The 19,755-nt window shown below is 38.2% G+C and overlaps 1 protein-coding gene across 1 annotated transcript in view; it reads right to left on the bottom strand.

Moving 5' to 3' along the window:
* Positions 1-19,755, bottom strand: part of Robo1 (roundabout guidance receptor 1) — a 719,482-nt gene that overhangs the window by 96,392 nt on the left and 603,335 nt on the right. The window contains exon 7 of the mRNA XM_051150136.1: positions 18,490-18,617. Coding sequence (XP_051006093.1) covers positions 18,490-18,617 — 128 coding nt within the window. The remainder of the gene's footprint in view (positions 1-18,489; positions 18,618-19,755) is intronic.

Here is a 19,755-nt window from a genome sequence, read left to right as displayed (position 1 = left end):
GGAAAGTCACAAGGACTTAAGGAAGAAGCTTATTTTTGGCCACACAGCAGAATACTAGTTTTCAAGCAATGAAGCTCTCTTCACTTGAAAGAGGAAACACAGCCACTGGTATATGAAAATTACAAGCACAAATACACATGAATGATAATATCACTAACAACCAGAAGCCCTTCAGGCTCCCTAATACGTGGTATTATTTCTTTTTTGGGGAAAGGTTTGAGTTTAACATAAAAGCCTGTCATTAATGTCTTTCAACTTTGCAGACATAAAAATAGAGAGAATAAAAGGGATATTTTAGAATGTGTTTAATGGGTACGTAAAACACTGTGAACTTTTTGCCTCTGATCAAATACCTCATGTCATTCTGTAGAACAATGGCTTGTGAGGCAATTTTGGTTGTCAGGACCGACGTGGGAGAAACAGGATGAGGCAGAGCTCCCAGCGTTCAGTGGACAGGCTCCACAGAGGCTGGTGGGCACACCACAGCACACAGCACAGCCACCAAAACAAGGAAGGATATGTCCTGAGAGGCCAGCAGTGCCAGACGGAAGGGAGAAACCTTGCTGTCATTTGTTTGTTTGATCTCCATCTTGGCTGAGGATGTTCTAACAAACCACACATCTTGACCTTGAGCAGTGTTTGACATGTCTTAGGTGCTTAACCAAAGCTTGCCTTCTTTTCCTTAAAAAAAAAAATTACCCACTTTCCTTGAGAGCAATCATTTAAATGATGCCAGTTGTATCGCTGTGCATTAAAGAATGCATGATTCAAATGCATCTGACAGGTCACACGTAACGGCGTGCATGCTACAAAACACAGGTGCTCAGGACCACAGTTCAAAGTGGAAGCACCCTGATTTCATGGTTTTGAAGCTGAAGACTAGATCTTTCTACTCCCCAAGCCTTGTAGATCATGGATCCTTTACTGATTCTGTTTCTCAGTGTTTCTGTTTCCACCAAGCCAGTTATTACTATTTAAAGAGAATTCAAATAATCTAGGGCATTTTCTTATTCACATAAAATATATTACAACCGTGTTCCCTTCATGCTATCCTCTGCTATCCCCTCCTACTCCTGTGGATACTCTCCATCCCAATGAGACACCCCCACCACGATACCTTTCTTCTCAGTTAGATCCCTATCCACTCCTCCTGTAAGTAAACCTTCCATAGGTGATCATACCTTCTGTGAATTCCTAACTGCAACGGGCATGCCATTTACAGAAAACACATTGCTATAGTACTCCTCCCCACTTCCTGGCTTTGAAAAATCTACCTACCCTTTCACAATATCCCTGAGCCTGCCTGGGAGTGTGTGATATGGAGATTCCATTTGTAGCTAAGCACTCAAGAGTCCCTTACTTGCAACACTGTAACTCTTAAACAAGTCAGGAATCCCTTCTTTCAACTATAGTCTAGTGCTAAAAGAGGCTGCTCTGACCTAGGCTAAGAGCTGGAACAGTCTACAGGTGTAAACATACATATTTAGAATGTAGCTTATGTACATTTAGGGAAATGTCAGTAAGATTCCCCCATCCGGCCCGACTGACACTAATATTGCCAAACTACCAAATTGAACGGCTATCTTACATGTCTTTCCTAATGTAAACTCAATATAGCCATGTTGATTAAAACAACACAACATAAACAAGATGCAGTCTGTAGTCCTTTTTGGTGTTAAAATCCTTCAATATAATCCTAATAGTCTCTTACAATTGAGAGCTACATGCTTAGTATGGCCTTGCTGTGTGACACTTAGGTGTCTTCTTATGTCACTCACCTGTTGCTTTGCCCTTTTGCATTTGAAGTACACTGCACCACACCACATCTTACCTCCATATCTGTTTATGACAGAACCTTCGTATTCTTCCCCTGCTCCTTTAATTCCTATCTACTCTTTGGATCTCAGCTTAAGATCTATGAAACACTTCAAGACAGTGACCGCACATCTGATTTTACATCCTATGAGTGTTCTTTTTTCCTGCAGCCACCTTGCACTTATAACACACATCCCAGTTTAAAGCCACAGATTGGTGTGATTCTTATGCCTGGCACCACAACTAGCCTGCACACTCAATGGAAACTAAGGACTTAATGATTCTGTTTGCCATTAGAGTTTATCAAACAGCAAGCGTTTCCCACATAGCAAATACCTGCTGAAGATGAACAAAGAGCAACGCCTCTAAACTCCAGGAGAAAACATGTTCCCTGTGCACCTGTGAACCCACTTTTATACTCCGTGGTGGCCCAAGTGTGAGTTGCTTCCCTCAGCCGTTGACCTATCTGTATGCCTTTCACACATCTCAACACTTTTTCTAGTATATGTAAAGTGCTGAGAAATGCCTCTGTGCAGCAAATGACGATGCCTATCTTTAACTAGCATATTTCCTGAAAGGCCTGGAACATGAAGGCTGATGATAATTTTAACCTACTGACAGTAAAAATCACTCTGGATGGAGACAATCTCCAAAAGCTATCGGGTCTGTGATCTTGTGAAAATTGTGTAAATGTCTGGCTCTTAGTTTAGGAGCCATCAGAGTCAGCTGTGTGTCTAAGTGGACTTTGGAAACCTCAGAAGCTTTCAGAAACAATTCAATATCCCATCTGTGCCAGGGGAGGAAAGTGAAGACCCAGTCATTTGGTAAAGCTTACCCTTCAGGTCAGAGAAGGACGGGAATTCAGGTCTTTCCATCTCTTAACACCTCTGGCTCTTTTCAGCACATTGCATCACATTGTCAAAGTATAGCATTAAGGGGCTGGAGAGATGGCGCAGCAGGTAAGAATACGGACTGCTCTTTCAGAGGACCCGGGATCAATTCCCAGCATCCACATGGCAGCTCACAGCTATCTATAACTCCCGTTGCAGGGGATCTGACACTGTCACACAGACATACATGCAGGCAAAACACCAATGCACATAATTTTTTTTTAATTTCAAAAATACAGTGTTAAACCTTACTCTTGCCTCTGGAATATGTTTGCTTCATGAGTGACCTAAACATAATCTTTCAACAAACAATATCTGAAAGTACTATTTATGTTACCACAGACATACACTGCTTTAGACTTTATGCATGGAAAAAAAGTATGAGAATAAGTGCTTTGTAATCCATATATACTATATGAAATTTTATCCTAAGTAAAAGGTCAAGATTCAACTTTATCTTAGACAAGGGACAGGATACAGCCATCTAAAACAATCACCTCAAGCTATGCAGTCAAAAGAAAAAATCTTTATCATGTAAGTCCAGATTTTAATATAAACAAATACGAAGCCTCAGTTCTCTAAGTTTTTGGTTTTTTTTTGGGGGGGGGTTTCCCCTTTTTATTAATTTATTCTTGTTACATCTCAATGTTTATCCCATCCCTTGTATCAGTTCTCTAAGTTTTTATGCTAGTACCAAGGTAAGTGATTTTAAAGTGTGCAACCATGGCTAACATTCAGTTTCCCGAGACTGAGCACAGAACTACATTATTTAAACATTGACTCCTTAGGAATATAACTGAAAGCAAGATTATTTAGTAATTATATTTGTGAGAGTGAAAAAGCATATCTCATCTATTCACTAATGACTTAAAAGGTACTGTTTGGAATAACTGCTCTGCCATCCACAAAGCTGACTTTCTAAAACGCCTTTGTGAATCAGCCCATCTATCAGGGTTAATTGTGCAGCACTCCAAAGTCTCCAGCATTAGCATCGACCACACAAAATGAATGTCCCTAAGCTAACTTTAATAACCATTTATGGATTTTCCTACCCTTATAAATCTGTTACAAAGCAATTACTCAGCCTCATTTTGTCTTATACTCATTTTAGCATATTTTGCAGGTGTGTTTATGCTGGCACACTAGCTATCAAGTCATAAGAAGTTCAGAAAGCAAATGAAAGTGCTCATGCCATATTAATCCATATTTTTTTGCAAAGTTTAGGTAAAGTATTTTGAAGTGTTCATTTAAGATGTATACAGAAACCTTTTAAAAACAAACAAAAAAAAAAGTTAAAATTACTTCACATTTTGAAACTGCAGAAGTAAAAATAAACAAATAAATAAATAAAAGGAAACCAGATGCTACAAAGTCATCTGGAATTCTTTTAACAATGTCTTGTTGTTTGCAATGTGCTAAGATGTCTCTTTAGACCTAGAAATAATGAATATTCTTTACTCTTACTTAGCACTGTGTATATCTGTCAAAATAGCTGAAATCATAGCAAATAAATAATAAAAAGCTAATATAGATGGCTGGATAAAAAAATCAAAACTTCAGCTATTTAGTATATTTATTTTACCCAAAGTTCCTCATAAGGAAAAATGTCCTTAATACACCCAACAATGATTCCTTTTGTGAAAATTCTCTTAGACAATGAGTATTCTCAATTACTGTATTTATGTCTAAAGGGTTCTGGATAAAAAAACACTAGGCCAATCTGAACTAGAGAATTAAAATTAATTATATCAAATAATACATAACCTCACTAAATGACTCCAAGTCAAGATTTGATGAGATTGTTTGGAAGGAATCTAACCTTTGAAAGTGGTTTTACCTGACAATGACTAGAAAAGGTAATTTATTTCTGCCAGTTTCATTTTCTGACTCAATTATTCACATTTGATAGTTCCACACGACCCATTACATATTTCTATGTTGACAACATTATTTGAGAATGGTGGCTACTGGAAAGAGCCACTCAGCTATATATCCACACAGCTGGGGCTATAGAATACCTTCCCCACTATTATGCTGATGAGCACATCAGATGTGAGACTCAGAACACAATGGAAGGCCCAGGATGTGCGATTCACTGGAAAGGGCTGAATGATAACTTGTCACAGGGCCATCTCATGTATCAATTATTTCTCCTTTCTGACTGCTCTACTTATTTCTTCAAATATTTGCCAGCATATACATTAAGAGTGTTTTAAATTATCTATATTAAAGCCACGGGTGAAAGCTTCTTCTTTTGATTACTTTTAGTCTTACAGCATTATCATTTAAATAGCTGACATCATTCCCACACCTTTACACATGAATTAAAGAATCAGAAGAGAACATTACATGTTCAGCCATCATTAGAATAGAACAGCTATTTTCTTTAAGGCTTAAGAACACAAGAAGCTCTTCATCACTCCTGGAAGAAATGAGTTCTTTAAAAAAAAAAAAAATCCTTATAATTCAAAAGTGCTGTTGAGTCTCAATCTCATGAAACAGTTTTAGAAAAATAAATAAGCAAGAAGTGGGTGGGTAAATAAATAAAACCAAGTGCAGAAATGCTGTTCGGTATCCTATTTACCCCCTTGGGTCACAACAGTAAGGAGAGGGAGTTAGTCTCATAAATCTGTCGCCTGTTCAGTTGTACAGAGACTTGGCTAAACCTCTGAAGATGACATTTTCCTCTCAGCTGTCCCCACAAAGGAGTCATTGGCAATATAGACTTTGTGCAAGGTGCTGTCACATGCTGTCTTTTGAGACTTTTCTATTTCATAACACAAACCTCTTTCCTTCACCTTCTCTAGATTTTTTTTGTTGCATTAAAATAAAACCATTATCTTTAAATACAAAACAAGTAACAAAATGTCATGATGAATACACAAATACACAAATATTTAGAAGAAGGTTCCTGACTTCATCTTCGTTAAGAGCAGCAATACAGGAGCTGCTGCTGCTGTTGAGATGGTAGGGAGTGTGTGTATCCTCTGACCTCACAAAACTCTGTTTATTGTAGCAAGCTATTTACCTGGGCTTTAAATATTGTGGCAATATATACTATGTTATTAAAGACCATCCTCTCTGAAAGCAGTTTATTGTATCTTGTCACAGTCTAGCAAAAAATGTTCTGCACTTATCCAGGTTCTTACAGTCAACAGGTAAAGCTTTGCAGAGTTCATAAAGCATTTCGCCAAAACGTGGATGAACTCACAGCTCTTAACCAGGATCCTAGATGCTATATAAACCTAGCTTGAACCTGCAAAAATGGCCCTCAAGACTATTAGTTTTGGCTTGGGCTCAAATAACTACATTAATGATCAGACACAACGTACTATTATGCTGCCAGCCTTTGTGAAGTTAGTAACGTAAGGGAACTGTTCCAACAAATGATTTGAATGAAGTCTACATCAAAGAAAGGAAACTCCGGACTGAAGGTCAGGCTTTAGCTTTTTGTTTTGTTTTTCCTTATTATTTTTTTATACCTAGATATCATATGAGCTCCAAAAGAAGCATGCGACCCTTACACAAAGACCATATGTGTTGCTAAAACTATACTCAGTGAACACTGATGGAAACCTTGCATTTATAAATTAAGTCTTTTTTCCAGAATTTGTTTTATTGAAAAATGGTTTTAAAGTTTGTAACTTACTTCTGTTGGTAAAAACCTGCAGGACACATGGCTCCTTACTTAGTTAAATGCTGAACAGAATTTTCACTGTGACTTTGTCTTCTGACATAGCTATTGACCAGTTTCTCCATCTGTGCACATGACTTGATATAAAACCCATCTTACCTTATTTTTTAATGCTTATTTTTATATTAGAAGATTATTCAGTTTAGCAATTCTGATTTCTTCTGGTGGAACACACCACTTGATGCAATTTTTAAGGCTACATTGTATGGCTGTTATTGCCAGGGACAGTCCATGCCCAAAATGAGCTCTCAGTCTATTATAGCTACGGTTCCACGAGCCCCATGGATAGCAAAACTCAAAGACGCACAAATTTCTTATAAAATAGTATCATGTTTGCATATAACAAGTATCTATCTCCATGTGCTCGAATTAACCTCTTCACACTTATTATACCTAGTACAGTATAAGTAGTTACAGTGTACTATTAAATAATGCTGGTAAGAATAGTTATCTGAACACACCTAACACAGACAAGTATTCTTCGCAATCCTGCAGATGTTGAGGATACCTCTGTATTTTCAGCTCACTCGGTTATTCTAATATTAGAAATCGATTGAATTTATGGGATGAAAATTAAAGAATTCATCATTATTCATTCTATCTAGAAAGCCAGCAGCATTTAGCATACAAGACAACCTAATCATTACTCTACATGTAAAAAAAAAATTGTGGTATTCATAAATTTGTCTAATCAAAATAAGTCTCAAGCGTTGGTATTGAATTTTTATTGAGTATTTCCTGTTTATATGAATATACAAAACATTTTTGTAGTTGAGCATATGACTCATTTTATCTTTCATACAACTACTAATAAGTAGCAGAAGACATCAAAGATAGGCAATGTAATGACTGCTATGTTTAAATTGTATCATTTACTTCCTATAACCTGTTAAGCATTCCACATTCACTTGCTCCTTCAATTCTCCAAGTATCCTTTGAGAGAAACATTGAGCCCTCATTTTACTGAAGAGAAATAGGAGACTCAGAAATGTAATAACAACTTATTTATTCAGTTTTCAATACAAGTGTAATGTTCCAAAAAAATTGGTGTAATTAATTTCCCCTGCACACTGTTCTCTGTAGCAGTAAAAAGGAAGGGCTCTCAAAACACTCTATGAAATGCATACTAAGAACTAAGTATCAAAGACTTAATAAAGAGCCAGTGAGAAATAATCCTCACAGAAGAAAATGTAGGCCATGACTGCACTCTGTTAATCATCTACCAAACTTTTAAATCTTGATACATATAGGATGAAAATTACAACTAAAATGACAAATCTTAAGGTTCTTTTGTTTTTGTTGGTAGTGGTTTTGTTTTTTAGTGTTGGCTTTTTGTTTGTTTGTGAAGATGATAAATATAACCATTCTTAGTCCACATCTACTTTTCTGGGAATTTCAACATTAATTATCAAGTTATTTTATCTGTTTTTCAGCAGGTGCAAACACTCAGAGAAGCTATTCAGCTCTCTCAGCTGGCAGGTAACAGTGCCTGTACTTGATTGACATACACTGAAGACATATTTGAAGTACTGAGGATGTCATGGTGCTTAACTTCTTGTGCCACTTTGCCTGCATAAAGGGGAACTCAGATAGCTGGGGAAATGAGTCTGTTTGTGAGGGTATTTTTAGAAGGGGTTACCAGTTAAAACTCTACACTGAACAATGAGCCTGCTCTCATTAATGTTGTCAGCTAACGCCCATTTCTCATCTCATGTTTGGCTAAATATTTTATGACTTTCTATTTATTTTACATTTATGTAATACTATGGAAATGATGTTACACAGATAACAGCTTCAGACAACGTTTTTTTTTTTTTGTTTTTTTTTTTGCATTCCAGTTCAAAGTGAATCATAAAGCAGCAGAAGCCATGTACAGCATCAACAGTGCATTTGACTGAAGAGCTGACAATTAAAGTATCATGCAGCAGTAGTTGATGGCATTTGCATTGAATAGGAGAGCCATGAAGAGAAGGAGCATAGTAACCTGCCATCAGAAGTCGACAAGAACCCAATGAGAGCAATCATTGAAGCCGATCTTCTTCCAACTACACAAGCAGTTGCTTAAGTACTGAACGCAGGGGCTGGAGAGCTGGCTTAGAGGTTAAGAGCACTGACTGCTCTTCCAGTTGTCCTGAGTTCAATTCCCAGCAACCACATGGTGGCTCACAACCATCTATAATGAGATCTGGTGCCCTCTTCTGGCTTGCAGGCAGAATACTGTATGCATAATAAATAAATCTTTAAAAAAAAAAAAAAAAAAAAAAGATCTGAACGCAGGCCATTCCATGGTCATTTGTCATTTGATGCAAATTGGAGAGGCGAAAAGTTTGCTAAGTGGGTTCTTCATGAACTGCCCAAAATGTTTTCTTTAAAATTGTCCTTTTGAACTATGTTCTTTCTTGTTCCATATAATAGTAATGCACTATTTTTAAAAATAGGATTATGACATGCTACGATAAATGAATCTGTACAGTGAGCGTCTCAGTGACTGGACAGAGAAAATACTCCAAAGCACTCCCGAAAGCCAAACTTGTAGCTGGCCACTCTTTAGTGACAGGCTGCAGGTCTGATGCAGCAGAGCTTTTGAGTGGGGAGAAATCAGTATGTCTGAGAAGTATGCTCAGCAAATTGATAAGATATGCCCCAAAACTCCAACTTCCACAGCTTACACTGCGCCACAGAAAGAGCAGTGACATACAACTAAATGCTTCAAATGTTGAACAAGTTTGGTCTATAAATGTTTGTCTCTTCTAACTAGTCTCCTGGCCCTTTGCCAGCAAATATTGTTGTCAAGGTTCTCAACAACCTTTTTTATCCTAATAAAAAAATACCATCAAACCTTTCTAATAGTTCATCAAATCCCAACCGTGAATTTCTATGCTATGGAAATGAAACAAATATTTCTTATTGGCAAAAATATGTTGGTTGTAATGGTTCCTGTTTTGATCCATAAAGATTTGTTTGAGCCTAATGATTATGACTTTAAAAAGTCATGGTGTGAAACTGTAACTCCTTTTGTACCATCCTAGATTAAAAATATATATATATGGCAATTTTCATTAAAGGAGGAGCAAGCAGGTAGTTTGCACAAGAAATAGCCTTGGATCTTATTACAGCGAGATAGGAACCATGATAAGAGTTTAACGGAAGAACTAACATAACTGATTCCGTGTTTTAGGTAAGAGAACAAGCAGAAGATGAAAGGTTCTACAGAAGAAGATGGAGACAAAGAAACTAGCTAGAGTCCTGTGGTTTCCCAGAGAGATGCCAGACACCTGCATTAGAATAGAGGTAGGAAGACAAGAATGATGGGAACAATGCTGGGAACTGTTTAAAAAGCAAAGGAAGATTAGGAGTTTGTGGTTCCTGGTGTAGGGTAAGACATGGGAAAGAAGGAGAGGAAAGGATGTGACATTTCTTTCAACTGTTCTGTATGTGACTGTGGCTGCACTTCCAAGGGAAGTGAAGGATCCTGGGAATTCGTTCTTTGATGCTTAAGATGCTTAAGTCTGTTCTATTGCTCCTTGCAAAGACAGAAGAAACTTCGAGACTCCTATAAGCCTCTGACAGTTGCTTCTTGTTTTACTGAAAGTTGTAATTGCTCGCCAGTTCCTAGTTCACTGAGGCCCTGACTAGGGGTCAATCATAAACTGTAGCACCGGAGACACTTTAGCAAAGCTTCTTGTGACACACGCAGCTCGGCATCAAGGAAAAGGCTCTAGGAAACATCCTGTTAGTAGCAATTAAGTGAGCCCAAAGACAGCCTGGGCCTCCCCCCTCCCCCGCCTTTGTGTCTCCCTCATTTCATGTCAATCTCATACTCTAAAGAGCAGCCTTCCAGCAGCTGTCACTGGCTAATCAATCCTAATGAGGATGTACTTTTCTCCTTCATTATATACTTGGCATAAATACCTGTGAGAAGCAAAAGGCAATATAATTCCATGGAATAGAATAGAGTTTATGCCTCTTTGACAACTCATTTTAGCATTGCTATTATATGCTGGCAGTGAATTTGGAGAGACAGCAGTACGATTTGTGCCATGCTTAAAATTAAACACTGAATTGGAAAGAATGGCATGATTTCAGATCAAACTTTTCAAAAATGGTTACAGCCGGGCGTGGTGGTGCACGCCTTTAATCCCAGCATTGAGGAGGCAGAGACAGTAGGATCGCTGTGAGTTCAAGGCCAGCCTGGTCTACAAAGTGAGTCCAGGACAGCCAAGGCTACACAGAGAAACCCTGTCTCGAAAACTAAAAAAAAAAAAAAAACAAAAAAAACCAAAAATGGTTTAAAAAAAAAAAAAAACCCAATCACTTCTGAGAGAGGAGCTGAAAAATTTACAGAACCTCTGTATATGATCACAGACTATCACCTGGCCAGGCAATGTCTGGCATCTGCTTTTTGTTTTAATACCAATCCAAGAAAGCAAAGAAAAGCAAGCAAGTCTCAGGCATCAAAGAGTAGCTGGTTCCTGTGAGGAGCCTGGGAGGGTGGTGGTGCATAGCGGTGTACAGAGATAACGCCGTATAGCTTCCTATGTCTGAGTGGTGCAGCATTCAGCCCTTAAGAGAAACAGGAGAACTAAGAATCTTTAGTTCCTATTGTAAGAGAGGTGCACAAAAAAATGGGATTAGATTTTTCCTAATGGTTCAACTCACGGAGATAAAAGGTGATTGCCTAGGAAATGGCTACTGTGTGGATGTCTGTATCCGGCTCAGCTTCCTGTGACTGAGGGGACACAGTGGTGGGAACATGATCATTTTGTGGATAGAGTCACAAATTCACTCTGGAAATAAAATTGTGACAGTAATAAGAGCTGCTTTATCTGTGAAGCTGTGACGAGAGTGGAAAGATTAATAACACTATCTAGTTTGCCCTGCTTAAGCAAAAGAGTCTTTCACACTGAAGGCAAAATTGGAAATGAGCACATTAGAGTTTAAATTCTAGGCATGCTTGTCTTTCTTTTGCAGTAGCAGTACTCAAAAGGGAAAGAATTTTGAAACGCTATCTATATAACTGCCAATGCAGTAAGTAACTTACACATCTTATAAAACTGTTAGAAATAACATAATAAAGAGAAATATATATTTTTCCTCCATGTTTTCAAAATATTTTGAAATCTACTCAGTAGGAGTAACCAAAATTTTAACTTTAACTGAAAGAAAAAAGCACACATGTTGAAAATAAATCCTTGGGCTGGGGAGAAAGAGAGGGGGAGGGAGCACACACGTGCACAAGAGAAACCAAAACAAGTTCGTCAGAGTATTATCTGAGTCTAAGAAAAACCCAAGGCCCACCTAACAAGCATCCATTAAGCAATGTAATGCATTTTGATTAAGATAGTAAAATTGTATGAAACAAAAGTCTCACCATTTTCAAATACCAAAGGAGGCATAAATTGTAACAGTTTCAGTGACAGTGTTTAAAAGCTTGGCAGCATGCCTCCATGCATCTATTTTCTTCTGGTTAGATTTCATGTTTTATAGATATGTCACAACCTATAAAGTTGTTATAAATTCTGCAGTAAATATAATTTCCTTTGAAAGTTGGGCTACTAAGCTATATTAAGCACTTGTTTGAAAAATAATTCAGTTTTACCAAGATAGAACTGGCAATCTTAACACTTGTCAATGACTTATTAGAGTTCAAACACAGCGATAGCCCCAGGCTGTGCTGAACTGTATCTCTTGCTTAAGAGAGGTACAAAAACTAGGTTGTGTCTTTTAGGTGTATAAATTAAGTTCCAGAAGAAATGCATAGATGGTTCTATGTATGAATGTATGTATTTATGCATGTATGCATGCATGCATATATGTATGATAAGGAAACACCTACAAAAATGAGAAAAGAGTTGTAGTCAAATATTAAGCACGATTAAACCATGAGGATTTAAATTTGCAGGTAGTAAATGTTGGATAACCACAGAAGATGATGGACTATGGACTCTGCATAATTTAATTTTCTGAGTAGGAACTAAATAGAAATTCTTTGCTATGCTAACTATTCCAAGCAGGGCTGTTTCTTCATTTCAATTAGTCACATAAGGAGCATAATTGATCTAACATAACAATGTTATCTTCCCATTGGTCAAATTATTCTTGAGCCTTGAGTCACATTCTGACAGTGAATTTCAAGGACATATATAACTTAATATATAAGTTAAAGGGACTATGATATTCTTGACTCTTGCTATTTATTGATGAACTATTTATAGAGGCGAGGCAGAATGTACTGCAGACTGCAACTTCCTAATACCGCTAAACTTTATTATAACCCTTTATCCATAAGTAAAATATGAACATCATTATTAAATAATCCATGTTTTGATTTAGTATAAAATTTATTTGGCTTTAGTATGCTGCTGCTCCAGAACTAAGATGGCATGTGGACCTCAGGACCATGTGGTGTGGCTGTCAGGATGCAGTGACATGCTCTGAAACAGTGACCTCAGCAGGCCATGCAAGTCTGAAGAGGCCATGGATAGTAAGGAGTTTTGGATGTTGTTTATTCATGAATAATCTTACCAGCCTCTGAACTGTGCAGAAACACTATTGTATTACAGAGATGGATGGAGGGGCAGAGAATCTTAATGTTTGTAAAGGAGTCAACCAGATTAGTTAACAGAATCAGGGTTGAGATCAAGCACTTCATGAGGAATACTCCATAGCAACCCACTACTGAATAAAAATTATAATGCCTTTTCCTAATTTGTGTCCTCAAATAGTCATCAATCTACCTAATGTCTATTTTATAAAAGCTTATTATAACTGTAGCACTGGCTTTGATATTTGTAACACAATCTTAGTTATTATTTTTGAAAGATCCAGATTTATAATGAAACCTCTTCAAGTTCTTTCAACACATAGAACATTTCCTTTTCTTTCTAACATCTCTGTGGAAACACATCTACAGAGACAAATTCCTGTGCTCTGGTGATGAGCTGCTGAATCAGGTTGAGCCTGAGAACCTACAGAATTGGGAGGCCATCAGCCTTTTTGACAGAGTGAGGTCTAAACCAACACCCAATGGAGGGCACCATGACAGAGGCCTGTAGGATCTTTTCCAGCTTTGGGCTTTGTTGTGGCTATTATTGTTATGGACTTTACTGCAGTGTGCTTAATGGTGATCACAATTTTCCACTCCCTAAGAAAGTTCAGGGAGAAAGTCAGGAGAAAGCCAAGAGACACAGGCTAAGTTATGGACAGTAGAAAGGGAGAAATAAAAGGCGCCCAAACTAGATTACTAAGGGCCGAAATTTAGACATGTTTGCCAAGTCTTTCTGGGCAAACCAAATACAGCTTAACAACAACTAAATTCCAAGGAATGGTGGGCAAGGATTTGCTTCTTGAAGCCTAAAATGGCACACCTGACACAAGACTTAGAAATTTCTTGTTTCTTTGCTTGAGTTTTGCTTGAAAGTTTTTGTTTTTGCCTGTAGTGGGAAATAGACAGAATATTTTCGTTGTTTGATATCGCTAAAACAGGAGATTTTTGAAGATTTTGACTAGAATTGAGATGAAATGTTGAGCAGGACGCTGGTGGCATACACCCTTAATCCCAGCACAACGGAGACAGAGACAGGCGGATCTCTGTAAATTGTAGACCAGACTGTTCTACACAGTAAGTCGGGGGTGACCCTCTGATGATAAGATACTACACTACTTACATAGACAGTCTAGGATTCAAAATGACAATTTTTCCCTTAAAGTTACTATGTAAATTCCTTTTTCTTAATAATGGATACTATGTTCTTACTGATCTAAAAGATGTATACACATTAATCTTAGGTTTATGTAAGGAGAAATGATGTCACACTGCTCTGAAAAGGCCAGCCAATCTCCTTGAAAGTGGGCTTCTATGGGAGAACTGGTACCAAAGGGCGATTTGGCCAAAGAGATATGTGGTGGAGCACACTTTTCATCCCAAAATCCCAGCACTCACAGGCAGATTTCTGTGATTTCGAGGCCAGCTTGGTCTACAGAGCGAGTTCCAGGACAGCTAAGGCTACACAGAGAAACTCTGTCTTAAAAAAACAAAACAAACAATAACAACAATACACACAAAACAAAAAACAAAAGAGGGGGATTCTGTTAATCAATGTAAGGACTCAAAGTTGGGTGGGGAAACAAACATGCAAGCTGCATGCCTTCCAGTGGAAAAGCTCTTGTATGTTGACTGAGTTGAGGTGTCACATGGCTCTGACAGCCGCCTTATCCCTTTAAGTGTGAGACATTTTTACAGGGGACAGATGGCTGTCATGCCTGATGCAAAGAGACACAGGGGACTTACAGGTGACAAAGTATACACCAGTCTAGTTAGGTCCCAGAAACTCAAAGGCTACAACTCATATTTTTAAAATGTGGAAGCATCCATCCTATACGGAGAGATGCAACAAATGCAAAAACCCAGGTATGAGATGCCTAGGATACACTTAACCTCTAAAAGTAGGTACAATTTTTGTCTAGTCCTAAATTTTCCTGTTTCTTTATTTTCTTAGTCAGTTTTATTTTATACATTGAAAATATTCAACATGATGTTATTAAAATATGCAAATAGTACAATGATTACTGTTTTACTCGCTTCCAAACACAGACCACAGACAGAATGAGTCACACACACAAGCCTCTCCAGCTCTGATCCAATGCAGTTGGCGGTTGGCAGCTAGGATCCAGCCACCAGGCGCTGCTTGGGTTTCCCTCATGATGTATGTGTCTGTGCTGTTTTTACCACTCAAGCAGAGGTTAAAATGCATATTCGTATTTCACTTTTAACAAGTACTTATTAAAGCACAGTAGAGAATATCTAAGTAGAAAAGCCAAGGAAGGGATGGGAACTAGATTTAGTTCTGTGGGACAAAGCATAAAGAGACAAGCAAGGCAGACACACACAGACACACCACAACTACCTATATGCACACACACATACACACATTCCACAGAGACACAAACACCTCGCACAACATGCGCATACAACACATATACATAACCAACACAGCACACACATAGATAACACACACACACACACACACACACAGACACATACCCCACTCACAACATACACAACGATAAACACAGCCACACACACAAACACACAGACAGCATACACATACAATGCTCACACCACACACATCCCACACCCAAACATACACTTCACATGCACAGACACACAGACAACACACACACACACACACACACACACACACACACACAATTACAAAGAAAGTAGGAAAAGAGAAAGGGAGGAAGGGATACCAGTGGAGAAGGAGACAGGGAAGGAAGAAGGGAGGGAGGGAGGGGAGGGAGGGAGGGAGGGAGGAGAGGGAGGGAGGGAGGAAAAGAAAAGCCACAGAAATATCCTAGACCCCAGAAAGAAAGAAATATCTGAGAATATCTTACAGATACCATCTAAAACAGGGCAGAATCAAGTATATAGGGGTGACTCCGTGGCAACTGAGGTACTGAACTCAATCACCTACACTACAAAACGTAAAACATTAAATAAAAATGAATTTAGCTTCAAAAAAAGAAAGAACAAGAAAAAAAAAGAAAGAATTGTCAAGTCAGGGTTCTTTTTAAGATACTGGAATAAATTTTCTCTGTATTAGAGGTGAAAATCAAACCACCACGCCTATTTAAAGTGACTTTATCTATAATTTTAATATGCAGGGATCTTCCTACCTACATTCTGTGAACGAAATACTGAAAGGATGGCTAAGTGTGCAAAATGTCACCTTTAAGTGCAAACTGACTCTACTCCCTCTAGATAGAAACCACATAGAAATAAAGTTTTACACGGCTAAACTCTTTGTTGTAACCAATTCCTGCTACCAAAAGGAGTCAGTTTTGATTAGCTCCCTTTGTAGTAACTAATGCTTTCTAAATCTTCACAAAGGAAGAAGGAGGAGGAGGAGAAGGAAGAGGAGGAGGAGGAGGAGGAGGAGGAGGAGAAGGAAGAGGAGGAGGAGGAGGAGGAGGAGGAGAAGGAAGAGGAGGAGGAGGAGGAGAAGGAAGAGGAGGAGGAGGAGGAGGAGGAGGAGGAGGAGGAGGAGAGAGAAGAAGAAGAAGAAGAAGAAGAAGAAGAAGAAGAAGAAGAAGAAGAAGAAGAAGAAGAAGAAGAAGAAGAAGAAGAAGAAGAAGAAGAAGAAAGCAGCAGCCCAAATGTCTTATGTTTCCCTTGATGGCTTCTTAGCTACGTCTCTGAATCAGAATGTTGCTTTTCTTCAGTACATTGTTAATTAGTCTAACATGTTAAAGTAACATCAACAGTGATGCTAATGCATGCAGTTAATACTGAATGAAGCACTACAGTCTCTGCTAGTCACAGATCCCTCACAACTTCATAGAAACCCGAATGTTTTTGAAATGAGAATGTCTAAATTGAGCAGGCAGGTTCTGGATCTGATCATTTGTAACCAATTTTTCCATTGAAATTAATTCAGACTTGGCAGCAAGAATTCCATGGAAAACTTAAGGCTGACTTAGCTTTGGAACTAAGTTTAAACCTGCAGGAAGAAACCATATTTTGGTTTCAGTGCCCACTATGTACGGAACAGAATGACTGTTGTTTATATTAGCATCAGCCTGCTAGGATAGAAGGCTTTGAATCTGCAGCATGAAGTCAGACATATTTAACTGACTGTGACAGTCAGTTTTCCTGTCACAGTAGCCTGGAGATAGACACACCTTTTTATGTTTTGTATTCATTGTGGCCACTTACGCTGCCTCTGAAGGGCTTTTGAACTTGGATGTGACATCTCTTGAATTTATGCTTTCTCTAAATGTAAGTGGTGTTCTTCTCACATAGTTTTAGCCTGAGTAAGAATTTCAAGCCTAACTTAGATGAAGAAGGAGTACCCGAGGCCTTAGAAATTCAATGTTTGTTCTTGACTTTTTTTTCTTCTTTTGTTTTTATGAGGTTGAGCTAAAAACCCCAAAGTGGGACATAATGGCTTTTGAGACAGGAAGGAAATATTCTTTCTTCTTCTTTTTCGTTGTCTTTTCCTTTCTTTCTTTTTGTTTTAAATGTGAAAAGCCCACAGGCTCTTTTGTGGATATCCACTGTAGAGAAACTCTCTCAAAAGCCACCTTTTTCTTCTTAATAGCTGTAGAAGAGACAGCATTCGGAACCGATGATGGCTGCAGGTGTTGCTAATGTCACCCCAGAAACAGCCTAAGTGGTTTGTAGCCATGTTCCCTGTTTACAATATATACTTGTTAAAACAGGGGACCCTTTACAACGATGTGTTTGGAGGTCATTGCCTCTCTAATTCCACAGTAAAGAATTTCTCACTAGGAAAAATATAGATGTTCTCAGATGAGAAACAATAAAGAAGTAGTCATTATAACACCATGGAGAAAGAGGAAAAAGGATGATGAAGGATGGAGAAGATGTCTGAATTCTGACCATACTGGTGAGGAGAGAAACATATGTAAACATCAGTGTAAGATACAAATGACTTTCAGGATTTTTCTGCCACTGAACATCCTATCCACTTTAGCATATAGATTCAATAAGAAATCTCCATCAAAATTAGCTGAGAAGTGGGATTTATCCACTTGATACACTTGGAGTATGTGTTTTGTCATAGGTATTATGTGACTAGAAAAAGGCAAAGTCCCTAGTCTGTGAACAAACAATGCATTCTGGGCCTACAGAATCCTCCTGGTATTGTAAGTTTACACATTCTTCATCTGAAATACGGCGTGAAACAATGTTAAATTTATTTTCTTTCTACAACAATCATTTCATGGGAACAACTGCCATTTAATTAAAAGTCTAGAAGGACACTATATTTCAAGATACAGAGATTAAAGCTTATTGTCATTTGAGATCAAGCTTACCATAATCCTGAAACTTTAATTCAACTTCTTACAAAATTATATAATATATAGACAATGTTCCAATTGGATATTTGACATAAAATATTTAGAGCAATAAAGTCTATATTTATAAAAGCTAATAAGTAGTGCATTCTGCAAGCATTGACATTGTATTTCTCATGATATAAAAACCACACCCATACCCTCCCTCCCTCCCCACCCCTCGTCCTCCCCTCCTCCACCACACAGATAACACCTCTCCTTGCCTACCTTGAACTGTCAGAGTGGCTGATGCTTCAGCTTTCCCAACCATATTTTCTGCAACACAAGTGTATGATCCCATGTCACCAGCCATCACCTTCCGTATTTTCAAAGTATGATCATCTCGGATTTCATATCTGGTGATATAACAAAAGAAAACAAATTTATGTGGGTTTCTACTTGGAAGATCATACCAGACTATGAACCCATGCTATAGCTAGGCATCAAGTCACCTGTAGCCAAATCTCTAAACAATTAGAAACAATGTGTACAACATGGCATTCCTTTCTGTATGCAAATTAATTCATTTTCTAAAAGACCAATTGATTTCCTCAAGCTGCTGTGCTCAAAGGAAAGCTAAGTGGCATGGGACCATTATGAAATACTAATTTCAAAGGTTTTATGCATTTTGACTTTTTAGATTCTAGCAGGAAGGTTATGACCCAGGAGATTTTGTTTTATACAGAGGCCACTTGTCCTTGCTTCTCAAGGATTTAGTGGCAGTGTAGAAAACTGAAACAGATATGTCATCCAAGGTATCCATTCACTTTCAGGTGTTCTCAATTCAGGAGCTTTAGCTTCATTTATCTGCTAGAAAACTTAACTCTTTTCTGTTAAAACCACAGCAGTAGTGTAGCCTCTCTCCTGAACGAAGTAACATCTACCGTTCAAACAGACCTAGTTTGTTCTTGGATAGTAATCCAGCGCATCCTAAGCTTCTGTGGCTCTGCATTGTCATGCAATGGGAGCTACAATTCTTTACCGCATGAGTCCCCTCATCCTTTGGCCCCAGAACTTCAGCCTGACCTGACTGTTTACCACATACTTTGTACATGAGCTATGCTAAACTTTCCTACCACATCTCTGTCTATGTGCAGTATTTTACTTTTTTCTGGATATCAAGAATATCAAGATGCATACATACATACGTACATACATACATACATATGTGGGTGTGTTTGTGTGTGCATATATAGTTCATTTTGCTTTAACGAGTTTCTCCTGATTCTCTATCTATGTGCCAGAAGAGCTACTAATGCTTATATAAGTTTTTCATAAAGTTCCTTAGGCACAGACACTGTCCATCCTAAAGCTACAATGCCAATACTTAGCACATGGGGCTGCCTGAATACACAAGAGGCAAGAGCCTCTTGAAAATGACAGAATATTCAATATCATTGCCTCATCAGAATGCTCCATAATTCTTAGATCTCTACTCCTCTCCTACTTATGGCTTGGACAGATATCAGGAAGACCTGACTTCTACCCTTTCCT

This window comes from Acomys russatus, chromosome 8 (genome assembly GCF_903995435.1).
Source record: "Acomys russatus chromosome 8, mAcoRus1.1, whole genome shotgun sequence".
NCBI classification, from domain to species: domain Eukaryota; kingdom Metazoa; phylum Chordata; class Mammalia; order Rodentia; family Muridae; genus Acomys; species Acomys russatus.
Note: the sequence above shows the minus strand (reverse complement) of the source record. Positions and strands in the feature narration are given on the sequence as shown.